General features: G+C 45.3%; 1 protein-coding gene and 1 long non-coding RNA gene across 3 annotated transcripts in view; one reads left to right on the top strand and one right to left on the bottom strand.

Annotated features, from left to right (window-relative positions):
* LOC138284780 (uncharacterized) overlaps positions 1-17,808 on the top strand; it is a 227,944-nt gene that overhangs the window by 175,443 nt on the left and 34,693 nt on the right. The gene's annotated exons all lie outside the window — the stretch shown is intronic.
* Positions 8,825-16,427, bottom strand: RSRP1 (arginine and serine rich protein 1). Its single transcript, XM_069223927.1, has 6 exons — positions 16,144-16,427; positions 14,460-14,524; positions 13,292-13,879; positions 12,799-12,947; positions 10,963-11,034; positions 8,825-9,452 (listed from the first exon to the last, which is right to left on the bottom strand). The coding sequence occupies exons 1-6, from the start codon at positions 16,245-16,247 to the stop codon at positions 9,297-9,299; spliced, it is 1,134 nt and encodes a 377-aa protein (XP_069080028.1). The 5' UTR covers positions 16,248-16,427; the 3' UTR covers positions 8,825-9,296.

Genomic DNA, 17,808 nt, shown 5'->3' with positions numbered 1-17,808 from the left:
CCTGTGCTTGTGACCATTGTGATGCTAGGCACTGTTGTAAGGGCCTCATGTGCAGTCTTGCGTTCGGGACAATGGCTATGCATGAGGACATCATGCCTAGGAGTTGTATCATTTTTGCTTGTATTCTCTGTGTTGGGTACATGCGTTGTATGATCTTGTTGAAATTTTGAATTCTCTGTGGACTTGGAGTGGCTAATCCTTTTGTTGTGTCTATTATGGCTCCTAGGTATTGTTGTACTTTGCACGGCACAATGTGTGATTTTGCATAGTTGATGGTGAAACCGAGTTTGTAGAGGTTTTGTATGACCTGATTTGTGTGGTGTGAGCACCTTGTCAGTGAGTTGGTCTTGATTAGCCAGTCGTCTAGATACGGGAATACGTGTATCTGCTGCCTTCTGATGTGTGCAGCCACTACTGCTAGACATTTTGTAAAGACTCTTGGCGCGGTTGTTAAACCAAACGGAAATACTTTGAATTGGTAATGTATTCCTTTGAATACAAACCTGAGGTATTTCCTGTGCGACTGATGTATTGGTATGTGGAAATACGCGTCTTTGAGATCTAAGGTTGTCATGTAGTCCTGTTGTTTTAGCAATGGTAACACCTCTTGTAGCGTGACCATGTGAAAGTGTTCTGATTTGATGTAGGTGTTTAGTGTTCTGAGGTCTAGGATTGGTCTCAGTGTTTTGTCCTTTTTTGGTATTAGGAAGTACAGTGAATAAACTCCTGTGTTTATTTGTGTTTCTGGTACTAGTTCTATTGCGTTCTTTTGCAATAATGCTTGAACTTCTGTTTCCAGAAGGTCTGAATGTTGTTTTGATAAATTCTGTGCTTTTGGTGGTATGTTTGGAGGGATTTGTAGAAATTCTATGCAATAACCATGTTGGATAATTGCTAAGACCCAAGTGTCTGTAGTTATTTCCTCCCATGCTTGGTAATACTGACCTATTCTTCCCCCCACTGGTGTTGTGTGGAGGGGATGAGTGACATGTGAGTCACTGCTTGGTTGTAGGGGTTTTCGGGCTTTGAAATTTTCCCCTATTCCTAGGGAATTGTCCTCTGTATTGGCCCCGAAAGCCTCCCCTCTGGTACTGTCCCTGGTAGCTGGACGGTGTTGTCTGTGAGGTGCTGGCTTGTGTGGCCTGACCCCGAAACCCCCCTCTAAAGGTTGTCTTGCGGAAGGTGCTGTAAGTGCCTCTGCTCTGCGGGGAGTAGAGTGCGCCCATGGCTTTAGCAGTGTCAGTGTCCTTTTTCAGTTTCTCAATTGCCGTGTCCACCTCTGGTCCGAACAGTTGTTTTTCATTGAATGGCATATTGAGCACTGCCTGCTGTATCTCTGGTTTAAAACCAGACGTTCGTAGCCATGCGTGCCTTCTTATAGTCACAGATGTGTTAATTGTTCTCGCAGCTGTATCCGCTGCGTCCATAGAGGAGCGTATCTGATTATTAGAAATGTTCTGTCCTTCCTCAACCACCTGCTTCGCCCTCTTTTGCAGTTCCTTGGGTAGATGCTCAATGAGGTGTTGCATCTCGTCCCAATGGGCTCTGTCATAGCGCGCAAGTAGTGCTTGGGAGTTAGCGATGCCCCACTGGTTTGCAGCCTGTACTGCGACTCTCTTTCCGGCTGCATCGAACTTGCGGCTCTCTTTATCTGGGGGTGGTGCGTCCCCAGATGTGTGGGAGTTGGCTCTCTTGCGAGCTGCTCCTACTACGACGGAATCTGGTGGCAGCTGTGTGGTGATGAAAACAGGGTCTGTGGGAGGTGCTTTATATTTCTTTTCCACCCTTGGTGTTATTGCCCTTCTCTTGACCGGCTCCTTGAAGATTTCCTTTGCGTGCCGAAGCATTCCTGGGAGCATAGGCAAGCTTTGGTAGGAGCTGTGGGTGGAGGAGAGGGTGTTGAATAAGAAGTCATCCTCGACTGGTTCTGAGTGGAGGTTTACGTTGTGGAACTCTGCCGCTCTAGCCACCACTTGTGAATAAGCCGTGCTGTCTTCTGGTGGCGAGGGCTTTGTGGGATACGCCTCAGGACTGTTGTCCGACACTGGGGCGTCGTACAAGTCCCAAGCGTCTTGGTCCTGGTCACCTTGGCTCGCGGTGGTGTGAGCCGGGGAATGTGATGGAGTTTGTGCTGGTGAAACGTTAGTTACAGGTGGAGGAGAGGGTGGCGGAGTTACCTCCTTTTTCTCCTAATTGGGGGAAGGGTGCTTATTTTCCCTGTTCCTTCCTGTATGAAAATACGTTTCTGCGTATGGTCCACTTCGGTGGATTGCAACTCTTCCTCAAATCTATGCTTTCGCATCTGAGAGGACAGTGATTGTTCCTCTGAATAGTGTGAGAAAGTAGCCTCTTTCTAGCCTTGTTACCCCCACTTTTGGCCTGTTTGTGAGTGTATGTCAGGGTGTTTGCACTGTCTAACTGGGATCCTGCTAGCCAGGGCCCAGTGCTCATAGTGAAAACCCTATGTTTTCAGTATGTTTGTTATGTGTCACTGGGACCCTGCTAGTCAGGACCCCAGTGCTCATAAGTTTGTGGCCTATATGTATGTGTTCCCTGTGTGGTGCCGAACTGTCTCACTGAGGTCTGCTAACCAGAACCTCAGTGGTTATGCTCTCTCATTTCTTTCAAAATTGTCACTAACAGGCTAGTGACCAATTTTACCAATTTACATTGGCTTACTGGAACACCCTTATAATTCCCTAGTATATGGTACTGAGGTACCCAGGGTATTGGGGTTCCAGGAGATCCCTATGGGCTGCATTTCTTTTGCCACCCATAGGGAGCTCTGACAATTCTTACACAGGCCTGCCACTGCAGCCTGAGTGAAATAACGTCCACGTTATTTCACAGCCATTTTTCACTGCACTTAAGTAACTTATGTCACCTATATGTCTAACCTTTACCTGGTAAAGGTTAGGTGCAAAGTTACTTAGTGTGAGGGCACCCTGGCACTAGCCAAGGTGCCCCCACATTGTTCAGAGCCAATTCCCTGAACTTTGTGAGTGCGGGGACACCATTACATGCGTGCACTACATATAGGTCACTACCTATATGTAGCTTCACAATGGTAACTCCGAATATGGCCATGTAACATGTCTAAGATCATGGAATTGCCCCCTCTATGCCATCCTGGCATAGTTGGCACAATCCCATGATCCCAGTGGTCTGTAGCACAGACCCTGGTACTGCCAAACTGCCCTTCCTGGGGTTTCACTGCAGCTGCTGCCAACCCCTCAGACAGGCATCTGCCCTCCTGGGGTCCAGCCAGGCCTGGCCCAGGATGGCAGAACAAAGAACTTCCTCTGAGAGAGGGTGTGACACCCTCTCCCTTTGGAAAATGGTGTGAAGGCAGGGGAGGAGTAGCCTCCCCCAGCCTCTGGAAATGCTTTGTTGGGCACAGATGTGCCCAATTCTGCATAAGCCAGTCTACACCGGTTCAGGGGACCCCTTAGCCCTGCTCTGGCGCGAAACTGGACAAAGGGGAGTGACCACTCCCCTGACCTGCACCTCCCCTGGGAGGTGTCCAGAGCTCCTCCAGTGTGCTCCAGACCTCTGCCATCTTGGAAACAGAGGTGCTGCTGGCACACTGGACTACTCTGAGTGGCCAGTGCCACCAGGTGACGTCAGAGACTCCTTCTGATAGGCTCCTTCAGGTGTTAGTAGCCTATCCTCTCTCCTAAGTAGCCAAACCCTCTTTTCTGGCTATTTAGGGTCTCTGGGGAAACTTTAGATAACGAATGCAAGAGCTCATCCGAGTTCCTCTGCATCGCTCTTCACCTTCTGCCAAGGAATAGACTGCTGACCGCGCTGGAAGCCTGCAAACCTGCAACATAGTAGCAAAGACTACTGCAACTCTGTAACGCTGATCCTGCCGCCTTCGACTGTTTTCCTGCTTGTGCATGCTGTGGGGGTAGTCTGCCTCCTCTCTGCACCAGAAGCTCCGAAGAAATCTCCCGTGGGTCGACGGAATCTTCCCCCTGCAACCGCAGGCACCAAAAAGCTGCATTACCGGTCCCTTGGGTCTCCTCAGCACGACGAGCGAGGTCCCTCAAATCCAGAGCCTCTGTCCAAGTGACCCCCACAGTCCAGTGACTCTTCAGTCCAAGTTTGGTGGAGGTAAGTCCTTGCCTCACCTCGCTGGGCTGCATTGCTGGGCTGCATTGCTGGGAACCGCGACTTTTGCAGCTACTCCGGCCCCCCTGTGCACTTCCGGCAGAAGTCCTTCGTGCACAGCCAAGCCTGGGTCCACGGCACTCTAACCTGCATTGCACGACTTTCTAAGTTGGTCTCCGGTGACGTGGGACTCCTTTGTGCAACTTCGGGTGAGCACCGTTTCACGCATCCTCGTAGTGCCTGTTTCGGGCACTTCTCCGGGTGCTACCTGCTGCTGAGAGGGCTCCTTGTCTTGCTCGACGTCCCCTCTCTCTCCTGGTCCAATTTGCGACCTCCTGGTCCCTCCAGGGCCACAGCAGCGTCCAAAAACGCTAACCGCACGATTTGCAGCTAGCAAGGCTTGTTGGTGTTCTTTCGGCGGGATAACACTTCTGCACGACTCTCCACAGCGAGAGGGATCCGTCCACCAAAGGGGGAAGTCTCTAGCCCTTTTCATTCCTGCATAAACCTCAGCTTCTTCTGTCCAGTAGAAGCTTCTTTGCACCCGCAGCTGGCATTTTCTGGGCATTTGCCCATCTCCGACTTGCTTGTGACTTTTGGACTTGGTCCCCTTGTTCCACAGGTACCCTAGATTGGAAATCCACAGTTGTTGCATTGTTGGTTTGTGTCTTTCCTGCATTATTCCTCTAACACTACTTCTTTGTACTTAGGGGAACTTTAGTGCACTTTGCACTCACTTTTCAGGGTCTTGGGGAGGGTTATTTTTCTAACTCTCACTATTTTCTAATAGTCCCAGCGACCCTCTACAAGGTCACATAGGTTTGGGGTCCATTCGTGGTTCGCATTCCACTTGGAGTATATGGTTTGTGTTGCCCCTATCCCTATGTTTCCCCCATTGCATCCTATTGTAACTATACATTGTTTGCACTGTTTTCTAAGACTATACTGCATATTTTTGCTATTGTGTATATATATCTTGTGTATATTTCCTATCCTCTCACTGAGGGTACACTCTAAGATACTTTGGCATATTGTCATAAAAATAAAGTACCTTTATTTTTAGTATAACTATTGTGTTTTCTTATGATATTGTGCATATGACACTAAGTGGTACTGTAGTAGCTTCACACGTCTCCTAGTTCAGCCTAAGCTGCTCTGCTAAGCTACCATTATCTATCAGCCTAAGCTGCTAGACACCCTATACACTAATAAGGGATAACTGGGCCTGGTGCAAGGACCCCTTGGTACTCACTACAAGCCAGTCCAGCCTCCTACATTGGTTGTGCAGCGGTGGGATAAGTGCTTTGAGACTACTTACCACTCTTGTCATTGTACTTCTCATAAGAGAAAAATACAAAACAAGTTCAGTGTATATACACATTGCCAAAAAGTTTTGCATTTCCTCTTTTCACTCTTTTCTAAGTGCTGAAAAGTACTTCTAAACTTTCAAAAAGTTCTTAAAAGTTTAAAAAGTTTCTGTCTTTCTAAAAAGTTCTGAAAACACTTTTCTCTTTTTCTATCACTAACTCTAAAAATGTCTGGCACAGGCCAAAATGTTGATCTGTCCAAACTTGCATATGATCACCTTAGCTGGAAAGGAGCAAGGAGTCTCTGCATAGAGAGAGGTTTGAGTGTAGGGAAGAATCCTTCTTTGGGATTATTGCTTAACATGCTTAGAGAACAAGATAAGGCCCTAGGGGCCACATCTGTTGAAAAAGTAGCAAATGGTTCCCAATCTGATCCAGGGACTCCCCCAGGAAAAGATTCAGGAAAGAAACTTCCTAGCCTGCCCATTACTAGACAGTCTAGCATAGTTGGTAATGATGGAGAGCCTCACCATACAAATAGTGTTGTCTCACATCATAGCAAAAGCATTTATTCTCACCATACTGGTAGTGATGTTTCTGTTAGCCAAGCTGTTAGGGTGGCTTCTGTAAGGGACAGGTCTCCTTCTGTTCATTCTTCTGTGTCTAAGAATGTCCCTCCCACCAACCCTGATGACAGAATGTTAGAGAGGGAACTCAATAAGTTGAGTGGAACAAACCAGACTGAAGCTTAAAAAGCAACAGCTGGATTTGGATAGACAGTCTTTTGAACTAGAGAAAGAAAGACAGAAGTTGGGTTTAGATACCCATGGTGGCAGCAGCAGTATTCCCCATAGTCATCCTGCAAAAGAGCATGATTCCAGGAATCTGCATATGATAGTTCCCCCTTATAAGGAGGGGGATGACATTAACAAGTGGTTTGCTGCACGAGAGGGCCTGTGTGGTACAGGATGTCCCTCAAAGGCAGTGGGCTGCTATCCTATGGCTATCATTTAGTGGAAAGGGTAGGGATAGACTCCTTACTGTGAAAGAAAGTGATGCCAATAATTTTACAGTTCTTAAGAATGCACTCCTGGATGGTTATGGCTTAACCACTGAACAATACAGGATAAAGTTCAGAGAGACCAAAAAGGAGTCTTCACAAGACTGGGTTGATTTCATTGACCATTCAGTGAAGGCCTTGGAGGGGTGGTTACATGGCAGTAAAGTTACTGATTATGAAAGCCTGTATAACACAATCCTGAGAGAGCATATACTTAATTGTGTGTCTGATTTGTTGCACCAGTACCTGGTAGACTCTGATCTGACCTCTCCCCAAGAATTGGGAAAGAAGGCAGACAAATGGGTCAGAATAAGGGTGAACAGAAAAGTTCATACAGGGGGTGACAAAGATGGCAATAAGAAGAAAGATGGTGAACTGGGTCGGTTGCGGCTCGTTTTGGCACCGAAACCCTGCCTGTACTCTTTTTTGGCTCCGAGGTGACTTCTTTCTTTTTTGGAGTCGAAACCTCTCGGCGTCGATCTTCCTCGGTGCCACTGTCTCGGCATCGAGCCGTTTCGGCACCGCTATCTCGGCGTTGATCTTTTTCAGCAGCACTGTCTCGGTCCCGAGCAGGCTGCGTGCCGGTGTCTCGACCGGAGTCGGACGATCTCGGCACTGTTTCGGCCTTTTTCGGTGCCGACGGTCGGTCACCGAATTTATGGGTTGAGCCATGGCCTGGTGGCAGTGGCGTCCCCTGGGCCTTGTCACTTTTCTTGTGTATTGTCTTAGACGTCTTACTCACAGTTCTTTGATCGTCGAATTCCTCGGAGTCTGATTCGTGGATCGAGAAGGCTTCTTCCTCTTGTTCCTCGAACTCTGTGCTGTCGGCGTGGACGCCATCTGAAGTCTTCTGGCTCGACGGTCACGGAGTGTCTTTCGGGAACGGAACGCACGACAGGCCTCGCAAGTCTCTTCACTGTGCTCAGGTGACAGGCACAGGTTACAGACCAAATGTTGGTCTGAGTATGGGTACTGGTTGTGGCATTTGGGACAGAAACGAAACAGGGTCCGTTTCATCTGTGTCGTTTGGCACGCGGTCGGGCCGACCAGGCCCCGACGGGGGATCGAAAGCTACCCCGAAGGGCACCGGAGCTCTTCAAACTTCGATGCGGGTTCGATTCTATCTAAGCCGATCCCGAACGCAACAATACCGACGTAATCTTCCGATAGTTAGCTAACTTTCCATTCCGAAACTCGGAGCGACAGGAACACGTCCGAACCTGATGGCGGAAAGAAAACAATCGAAGATGGAGTCGACGCCCATGCGCAATGGAGACAAAAGGAGGAGTCACTCGGTCCTGTGACTCGAAAGACTTCTTCGAAGAAAAACAACTCCGACCCAACACCAGATGGCGGGCTATGCACAACATGTGTATCTACAGCGACAGATGCCATCGAACCAAAGGTTTCCTTTTCATCAGCAGCACATTTAGTGGGTGAATGAAACTGTCAAAAACAGACCAGGATAGAAGGTATACATACAACAGAATACCAGCACCTTCCGAAAGGGCCTGAAACCTGAGCACTAAAGAACATCCAAACAATTGCAAAAAGAAAATAGAGTCAATGGCCCTTCGCAGTATCACGGAGGGCCACTTTACCTTGCAACAGTTAATTTTACAGAACCAGCTAAACGTCCAAAGTATGCAAAGCATGTGTATCTACAGCTGCACATGCCACTGAACTGACTATTGTCATTGAATAGACTATCAGGCCCAACTGGATGGTTGCAGAAAAGGATCATACCAAAAAGTATTCACCACAGGGCTCAGTCTGCTGGTCAGGAGAGACTTGGGCACTTGTCTAAGGAGGGAAGCATTTCATAACTATTCTGTTAATTTGGTAATGTTTAAAAGTGTTTAGACATTTGAACATTGCATTTAGGTTACCTTTTAAAAATGTTTAATTGTTTTACTTGAAAAAGAGCACTATTATCCAAATAATCATTTGGACTAGAGCCTGCCCCCCCCATCCTGGGATCACTTGAGGCCCCCTAGGGGGGCCACCCCCCGTTTTACAGTGAGGGCACTACATGCAGCATTTGAAGACCATGCTTCTTGTAAGACTAGGTGCTGTGTTATAAGCAGTACAATTGCTTTCTGCATAGAAAGCAAGAGGGGATACTACGAATGGTCAGGGTTTAAGGATTGCAGTGTTTGGTGCTTGTACTTTGCAAGGGACAAACAAAAGCCATTTATGTGCATATTATGGAAGATTGCATCCCAAAAACATACAAATTGTGGTGTGATCAGAGATCAAATGAATTTGCTCTAACATTCTCCAACTGAAAAAGCTTAATAGAACATTGGACCAGCAATCTCAAACAGGATAGGTGACAAAGAAATCAGTCAATGTGACAGTAGTTTATTGCCAAGTTTATTTACATAGAAAATACAGAAACTTTGCCAAAAATGGCGATTAGTTTCAAAATGGTCCACCTTCAGTTGCATTACTGCAATTAATGTATATATACATAGCTTACAAATCAAGTATGTGAAACAGCCACTAAAAGTTAGGCTCCAAATCTTAATTTATACTCCTGGGACAGAACTCCCAATACTTTAATGAAATAAACTGAAAAATATTTTAACCCAATATTTACAAATATACAAAGTGCATCAGTATGCAAAAGTAAAGTCAACTAACCTTGTTTTAGCATTTACATGTTTACAATTAACTTGCATCAAGCAAGTTCGATAAAGGTTCTTGGTGCACTAGAACAGAGACCATGATTTGAGGAAAAAAGTCGAAACTGGAGTTGAGACTTCCAACACTAGTGAAGGGGTTCTTTATATGTTGCAGCAGAAGAAAAAAAATCATCTTATTGGCATGTATGTGTTTTTTGGCGACAAACCCGAATAACTTTCTGCGTCCTTTTGAATGGGAATCCACTGCCCATACGGATTTCTTTTTTCATCTTTTGGTGGTGACCTGGTGCACTGTTTTTCTACTGCTGGCTTTGCAACTGCGTTCTGCACAAATAAAAGTTAACGAAACGTAAATTTCTATTCAAAGTTACGTAATCCCTGCTACATTTACTATATTGTATTAGTACACTGCCTGTTTTACAATTGTTTACTAATGCAACAGTAACAGCTTGATGAAAAGGTTCAGAGACATTGACCCGTTAAGTCAGCCTGTCCTGCTTATCCACTAGTCTTCTCAATTAAGAGTTTGAAAGAATACAATGTGGAAAAATCTGCCACTGGGCACCGTTAACATAACGGTCAAAGCAAATAGGTTACCCACCATGCAAACTTTGCTAGGGATTTTGCCAACATCCCACTACCAGAGTGGATTCTCACCTTGAATCAGTACACTTCACAGATAGTGACAACAATAAACCACGACTGTTTATAGACCCTTTAACCAGCTTGTTTATTTTCAAAAGCTGCAGGAACAAACTCAGACTGCGGGCAATATTAATGGGGAATAACTGTTCTAAACCTACTAACTGTACCCCCAAGTAGTTATTTAGTGGTGTGCAGGAAGCTCTGCAGAGCCAAGTTTTAAAATCCAATAAAAAACTCAGTTAGCTCTGACAGTGGAGCTCACCAATGTGCACTGTAGCATGCACCAGAACACAGGAGGTAGCTGCTGGAGAGGACTCATCACCAGACAATGAGGTGCAGGTAAGTCATAGTCTGCCATTTGTGCACGGGGGTGCAGAAACCAGGCCTGAAACAGCAGCTTTATCTGCCAACAGCCGTGGCTTTAATTCAGGCCAGGGCTGTAGGCAGATAGAGCTGCTGTTTCAGGACTCTTGTGCACCAACCTGCCCTGTGGGCACTGCAAATGACAGGCTGGTGCACAAGATGTCTGAAACAGTAGCTTTCACTGCCAACGGCCCTGCTTAATGCACCCACCTCAGAAACTATAAGCTGGGCCAGGCCTGACCCTGCTTAGCGCTTTGAGACGGGCACATTCAGGACTGACACTCCGGCTTCGTAGTATTCCGTAGAGAATCTTAAAACCGTTCTGTGGAGCCAACCTGTTCAAGCTCTGCCCAGGGCTCTTTAGAAACCCTAACCAGCTGAGATGTAGTGCAACTTGAGCCGATACTACTTTCTGCCAGTACCTTCCAGAGCTTATGCTTCAGCGCTGTTATGTGGGCATCCACACTTTGTCATAGGTGAACTTCATATATATTTAGCCCTCGCAGTTTAGGCAATGTGTCTTCAATGTAGTCTCTGTATTGGCCACAGTATAGTAAATTCCATTTTAAAGGGACCATCCCATTAGAGAAACTGGAACAGGTACGTGTAGGGGTGGAAATATTCGCGCTAGACACCTTTTCTATTTGTATTAAACATGAAGATTGTGCTCTACATGCTCTGTAGGAGCCTGTTTTATTTAAACCGTGCAAGACTTGGTTTTTCGCTGGCAGTTAAGTTGTAGCAACGAGGTTCTGAATTTAATTCAGAAAGCTTAATCGCTGGTTATTGAAATGGAAGCAGGCTGAAAAATGTGCTAAAAACTTACATTGGGATTAAACGCGATGGCCCCTTGTCTAGGCGACACTTCACTGGGAACTTCAGCTAAGTCACTTGATTGCTGTATGGAAAGGATACCACAATTAGTTTAAATTGTTACACTAATTCACTGCACATTACTCACAGAAGTGATAATGTCTAGTGTGAGCAATAAGGAGCAAGATCTAGGTGTATAGTTACATTTTTAAAGGCACAACTTGCCAGGATGGACGTTTTTGCGCCAATTGTGAGCTTTTAACATCTCAGCATAATACAAACGAGTTCAAATTAAAGGACTACGCATTAAAGTTTGATATAATATGGATTATGAAACCCCACAAATTCTGATGTCTATTAAGTGCATCGATTAGGCAGCTTATATGCATGTCTGCCCTAGAGACTTCCAACAATTAATGAACTTATCTGCTAGCGACGAAGGCCTCTTCTTCGGCACATTCAAAATCTGGAATATAGTTAATACATCATGAGGGATAAAACCTATACTACACAGCCAACTCAGAATCCTTCACTCTTCCTGCAGAGCAGTAAGAAATGTGCAAAATAGTTTCAAACATAATGACCAATCAAAATCACTGGTTTTAATGTCCCCAATGCCCGACAATTTAGATCGATCACCTATTGATGTATTACCAACTTTATCTTCATCAAGGACCGGAGATCATTCATCTCTATAAAGACAGAAAGAGCATGTAAACTGTATTGTGTACTATTTTTGGAGTCACAAACCACTGCCCACCATGTCCAACACCCAAAATATTGAACCTTTAATTAGGTCCAGTAAGTTCCAAAAAAAATACGGACATTAGCTGAACTGTGAAAATGCAATATGGTGTATTCTGGAGAGCACAAGCCAAGGGAGAACATTAAACGATATTGAATTTGTATTCAATTCCAAATTGAATAAATGTTTTTTGGGAACACGAAAGCATTTCCTAGAGTTAGTTAACTCAGATTGTGCTATGTTTTGATCACCTAAAAAGCAAACGATCAGCTGACTGCAAATGAGCACAATCACTGGGCACGGTTAATCCAAATGCCCCAACACTGCCTGCCTTCAAAACCCAATTGTCTCAATGTAGGTATGCAACTGCTGTTGCCGCTTTCCCGATAGCATTTTTCTAACTTGACAAAGCCGCCACCGCGCTTTAGACTAGAAATTTAAAGTGTTATTTACCATTAACTGGGGTTCTCTTGTAGGTGCTCGAAAATGTAGATCTTGTCTATAGGGGAGGTGTAGTGTGTTTAGAGTTTCCTGTAGTGCTCCCCTCGACTGAGCACCTTTCGGAACTACGTTATTAATTAGCTTGCTTGCGCTCATCTATCTAGTCAGCATGGTTTGCCCGCAGACACAACTTAGTATAAAAGTAACTAACATTTGTAGCAGTTTAACAGACAAAATTTGTATTAACCAAATCTCATTCGGACCCCTGCGCTGTTTGGTGTTAGGCGGGCATCAGAATTCCACTTGTTGGGCAACGAGCCCCGAGCTTAAAGGAACGGTACAAAAAAAAATTAAAGTTACCAACAATATCAACATTCGAGCAGTTTAATATAGGAGTGAGCATGCATAACGTACAGGCCCTTTCACAAGTACGTTAATTGGAATTTGGCTATACTTTCAATGAAAGCAACATTCATAGTGGGCAAAAACAGAACGTCATTCAGACTTTACATTAGTCATTCTTGTTTCTTCTCCCAGTTAACTTTAAAATGTGAGCAATTAAAAGTATATAAGTGGGCTCGACCGACACAAGAACTAGTCGCTACTTTGTAGCGTTACCATGTATTCCAAACCAATTTGCCCCCTGCCTAAATATATACTTACACCGGCCAGCTTTGCAGCATCTGCTTCAGTGCTTCTTTTCTGGGCGTCTTTAAGCCAAGGATCCATCTTCAAACTAGGTGGCAAGTCCACATTTTTTCCGAGGGCTTTTGCCGCATTTGCTTTAGCAATCTCCAACAGCTCACGTCTATCTGAAATAGGCAAGAATGATTCATTAAGTACGATAGGAAACAAGTCTACCTGCTTTACACAGTGTAACCACGTCCGTCAAGGATACACGACTCCAGACTTCTACTTTAAACGCAGGGATTTAGAAGGGGGCCGGCTAAGCGAGCGAACAAGAACACAATGGTAGTTACACTAGATGCACGAAACATTAAGGACCAATAACGGCCCTTAATCGATCTTCCTGCCAACCACCGATGGGCTTTTGAAACATTACTAGGACAGTAGATGACACTTAGAAAATCTGAAATACCGTAAAGAAAATGCACCACAAACCGGTTACACAGGAAAGAAAAAACACAAGGATTACCCTTTTCAGTGAGTCTGAGAGGGCTGTGGCTTCGAGATCTTGATCTTGTCCGTGATCTGCTTCTCCAGCTTCTGAATGTAGCTGGATATGCCCGGCGAACAAATCCGTAGTACCTTCTGCCTCTGGATCTCGATCGGCTTCTGGAACGGTATCTTCTGTAATACGCTCTTCCGCGAGAACGAGACCTGCTGCGTGATCTGTACCTGGGCGGAGACCTGTAATACCTCCTATGGGATCTGGATGAGTGGTATCTTCTGTATCGAGGGCTGACTGGCCTCGATCGACTTCTAGAAGAGGATCTAGAGCTTCGACGGTACCTTTTCCTGTAATGTCTGCCTCGCGAAGATGATCGACTTACACTTCTTGAGCGAGAGTACGAGCGGGAGCGAGAACGTGACGTCCCAGATCTGCTAGACGACCTGGAGCTACAAGACCTTCCTCTAGATTTTGAACGAGAGTCCCTTTCCTTGGGCGACCTCAGATTTAAGTCATTCAAGCAGTTAGGCATTTCACTGGTTCTCAGTTTCGCCTTCGCCTCATGCTCCGTATTGCTGATATCTAGGTTCTTTTTTGTTACAGACCTTCCTCCTTTAAAACACAAGGAAAACAAGAAGCGTCATGTATGTCAGACAAAATTTAAACATTTTTATACTATTAGTTTTAGTTAAAGATCAATGCAGCTGGAAGCCTCTATCCATGGGAGATGCGCCTCCGCCTTTCCCCTCCATCGCTGCGCAGGATGCTAGTATATTAGTTTTGCCACATAATTCTTCATTTCCCATACAAGTGAATTGTTGCTTCCCGTATTTCTCACCATTTGTCTCCATTACACTTCTGAAACTGACAGTACGTGAAGCCCGTTTCCTCGCAACAATGTTGCTCATAGCAATGAAAGGGGGTACTTGTTAAACATTAACAAGCTAAAGGAGCGACCCGCTTGAATTGTTGGCTCTTGCACATACTAACAGACGTTAAAACATAGCTAAGGGTTTAGGAGACTCCTTAAATAAACTATGTACTGTTAAGTAAAGGTGCAGGGTCTAGGGCACGAGCATCCGCGGGTCACTTTTTGGAAGATTTGTGCAGAGTATTAACCCAAACAATTTTCATCTCTCCCCCTCCCCACCCCGTGTTAAGTAGCCTGAAGAAATCTAGTAAAATATCTTACCAGTGGTTGAGATGCTGTACAGTGAATCGCAGTGCTGTACTTCTGTATTTAGTCCGTCGTGATTTCTAAGTGTAAAGAACAGCAAAAATGAAAACGGCTGACAGTAGCAGCATCAACAAGAATACAAACCTGCACTAACACCGAAGCATTTTTGCGCAACAAGGATAATGCTTTATTTGACCACACAAGAAAGCAAAGGTTACGACTATCAATTTTTTCAGGAAAAACGGCAACAAGTCTTCAAACAGGATTTTTTGTCCAAACTTGGAAACTCAGCATCAAAAACTGACAACAGCGGTTCCTACAACGGTCAGTCAATTTCTCCCCTTCAGAGGCCCTTCATGTACTGAAATCACGTCGCCTACTGATGCACAGCACGCTGTAGGTCGCTCGGTTCGCCAGTTCAGTTAGTTACTGCCAGCAGCATGACCTAATTTGGTGAGCCACACCGCACCCGATAAAGTCATGAGCTAATGAACGGAATAGCAACGAACCAGCCTGTGGGGATACTAAGCAGCAGTGCATGGTGAAACGGAGGGTCGCTAAAATACGATTCTGTGGCCGCAGTTTGGCTCGTGTGGACTTACCACGCACCCATCATCTACGGCATAACCTGCGTATTAAAGTTATTTCTAGCCCAAATGGATTAAACGTGATTAACACGGTGATAGAAGTACCTGAGCAACGGAGACCATCTTTGGTTATCTTTTCAGTTGCTCACTGCAGCATTTGGGTGTAGACCAGGTACTAAGCCGTCGTTTCCCTAGACAGATCTAATGTGAGAACAAAAAACTGCACCATAGCCAGGGAGCGTCAGTGCCACCCCACCTACGGGACTACTAGAAATGGGGAGAGGGGTGCGCTTGAAGTTGCGGTGCGCACTCACACCGCGGTATTCGTAACGGGTTAGGTGTGTGCATTTCCCGCAGAAAGGACAAGGTTCTTCCGCCTCAGATAAAGTTAATAGTATAGGCGCTAAAACTGGTTACCGAATTACAACACTTAATTAAGTTATCCAACGATTAGCTTTACTAGACTCCTTGTATGAATGCGAGCATTTAAAAAGAAACAAATAGTTAAGTCGGACCCGTTGCCAGCAATGTCGTCCTTGTAAAACCAAAGCCTTCAGAGACTGGAAATAGAAAACACCGCCATTACGCGACTTTCCTTGACCGCCATTTTAACGGACCCCACCCGTCGCCATTACACGAACGCCACAGCGCCGCCATTACGCGGCGCAGTGAAGTAAAAGATGAAATGGCGGAAATCCGTTGACAGCGACTTGTATCACCTGGGGGGGGGGGGGCGTTGGAGCCAACAGCCTGCCCGTAAGATCGTTGCCTCCGTACTTGCTCGAAAGAAAGTCCCTGTGGTGCGACAGGGTTTAAGGCCGAACACCACTACTATGACACGGAGTTTTACAACTGCGTCACAATCCTACCGTGGGCAGATTTCGAAGCAAAAGTAACGTTGCGGTGCGGCTCGACGAGTACGCCCATGTTTATACGCAACTTTTCCCTCTTTAGGAGTTGAAAACAGCCGGTAATGATTTAGGACTATCGCAAAACGAATCCACCCACCCACCTGTCAGGCATTTCCCATATAACAACTTTTTGAGACAAGCACTGCCCTAAGACAATACAGTCTTGATAAACTACTTCCACATGCAACAAAAAACACATACGTGTTTCCGAACGCTGGAACCGCCTTAGCGCTGGTACTGGGCTGCCCACAGTTCTGCTGATAGGTGTTTTCGTGCAGGCTCTTCGCTCCGTCCATCACCGCCATGGCGCAGAGACTTCAGAGCGGAACAACGTGGAAAATAACTATTTAACGGATTAATAGAGAGTACCCACGAATAAACAACCAAGGACAGATAATGTGTCGGTAAAACACAATAGATGTCCTTTGTGACCAAAAGCTTCACAAAGAGCACTTCTCCAACAGCTGATCTAAGAACAAATGAACAACAACCTTCTAGAAGGCTCGTCTTTTGTCAGGAATAGGGCGGGACTCTTCAGTTCAGCGACTCCCATTGGTGAATTTCTCCAACCCACTAAAACTTCTAATTTGAGTATCGGCCAGCCGATCTCCACCAAATTGACCAATAGGGCTTTGCCTTAACAGCGCAATAATGAGGCCTGATGAGAAGTAAAACAGGATGGCCATAGTCATCCGACTACCTTATAGCTCTGCGTTGTCAGCACGTATTCTTCAAACAGAAAATTACAGCGCTGAAATGTGAAAAAAAGTCTGCAAGCTATCTTTTTCTATTTTTTTTTAACGACAGAATATCGTGTTTTTTTTTAAAACAGAAAATCATGCAATGTACCATTTAAAAATATCGTAGTAAAAGGTAACCACTCGTAACCTCGCGCATCCTGAAACACATTTTTTAAATGAAAATTTTGTGCCCAAAAATAAAGAGTGATCGATTGGAACTAACTTCCTACTGTGATGGCTACCCCTCAAAATATTTCCGCCTTACGATTGGTAAACAAGTAAACTTTTATCTTCTACGATTATGTAAGTATGGCATGTTTTGGGACGCTCAACATACTCACTCCACCTAGACAGCCCTCCGCCCCATAGCCTTAGAGGTGGAGCAAGCCACTGAAAGCTGGAGCCACATGCCTGGCTCTTGCTAGATGTCCCCTTGGACCCACGAGCACAAAGAGAGCTGGTCCTCCAATGTGGTGTCTACCCGACACCCACGACCTGTCCTCATGCACCGAGAATAAACACGCATTTGCAATGCAATAGGTCTCGCATTTTCTTGAGTTAGAGCAATTGGCCTTGTGACTTAATAACTGGACATTTCTTGCCACATACATTGTTCAACCATGCCTCGTAATTTGGTCTTTTACTGCCATATAATTCCAGTGGCCCAGTATTTAACCAAAGCACTTGCTTCCATTTATTTTATTTTATTTTATTTAATGCGTTTTTATATAGCGCGGACTTTACCCGAAGGTGTCAGAGCGCTTCACAATAGGCAAAGTAGAGATACAAGAGGAGAATTACAAGTGAGCCTGTTACAAAAACAAACGTTACATTACATGAGGCAATAGTGATAATTGTCATATAAACCTTTATCAGAAATAACATTTTGGCATTAGAGTGTAATGCTCAAAACACCATAACAAAAATATAATTTGGGACAGATTGGAGGGTGAAAGGAAAGAGGGAGTCGGGATTAAAGATGGAGAGGGTAAGTGACGTGGTAACGGTGTCATGGGCCCTGGAGTAAGAAAGGAAAATAGTTGACTGCAATTTTGGTATGAAAATGCAGCAGTAATTACAGTTGAGTGAGGTCCATAGGTCTCTCAGCCCCAGTGCCACTGCACCT

This window comes from Pleurodeles waltl, chromosome 3_1, assembly GCF_031143425.1.
Source record: "Pleurodeles waltl isolate 20211129_DDA chromosome 3_1, aPleWal1.hap1.20221129, whole genome shotgun sequence".
In the NCBI taxonomy this organism is placed as follows: Eukaryota; Metazoa; Chordata; class Amphibia; order Caudata; family Salamandridae; genus Pleurodeles; species Pleurodeles waltl.
Note: the sequence above shows the minus strand (reverse complement) of the source record. Positions and strands in the feature narration are given on the sequence as shown.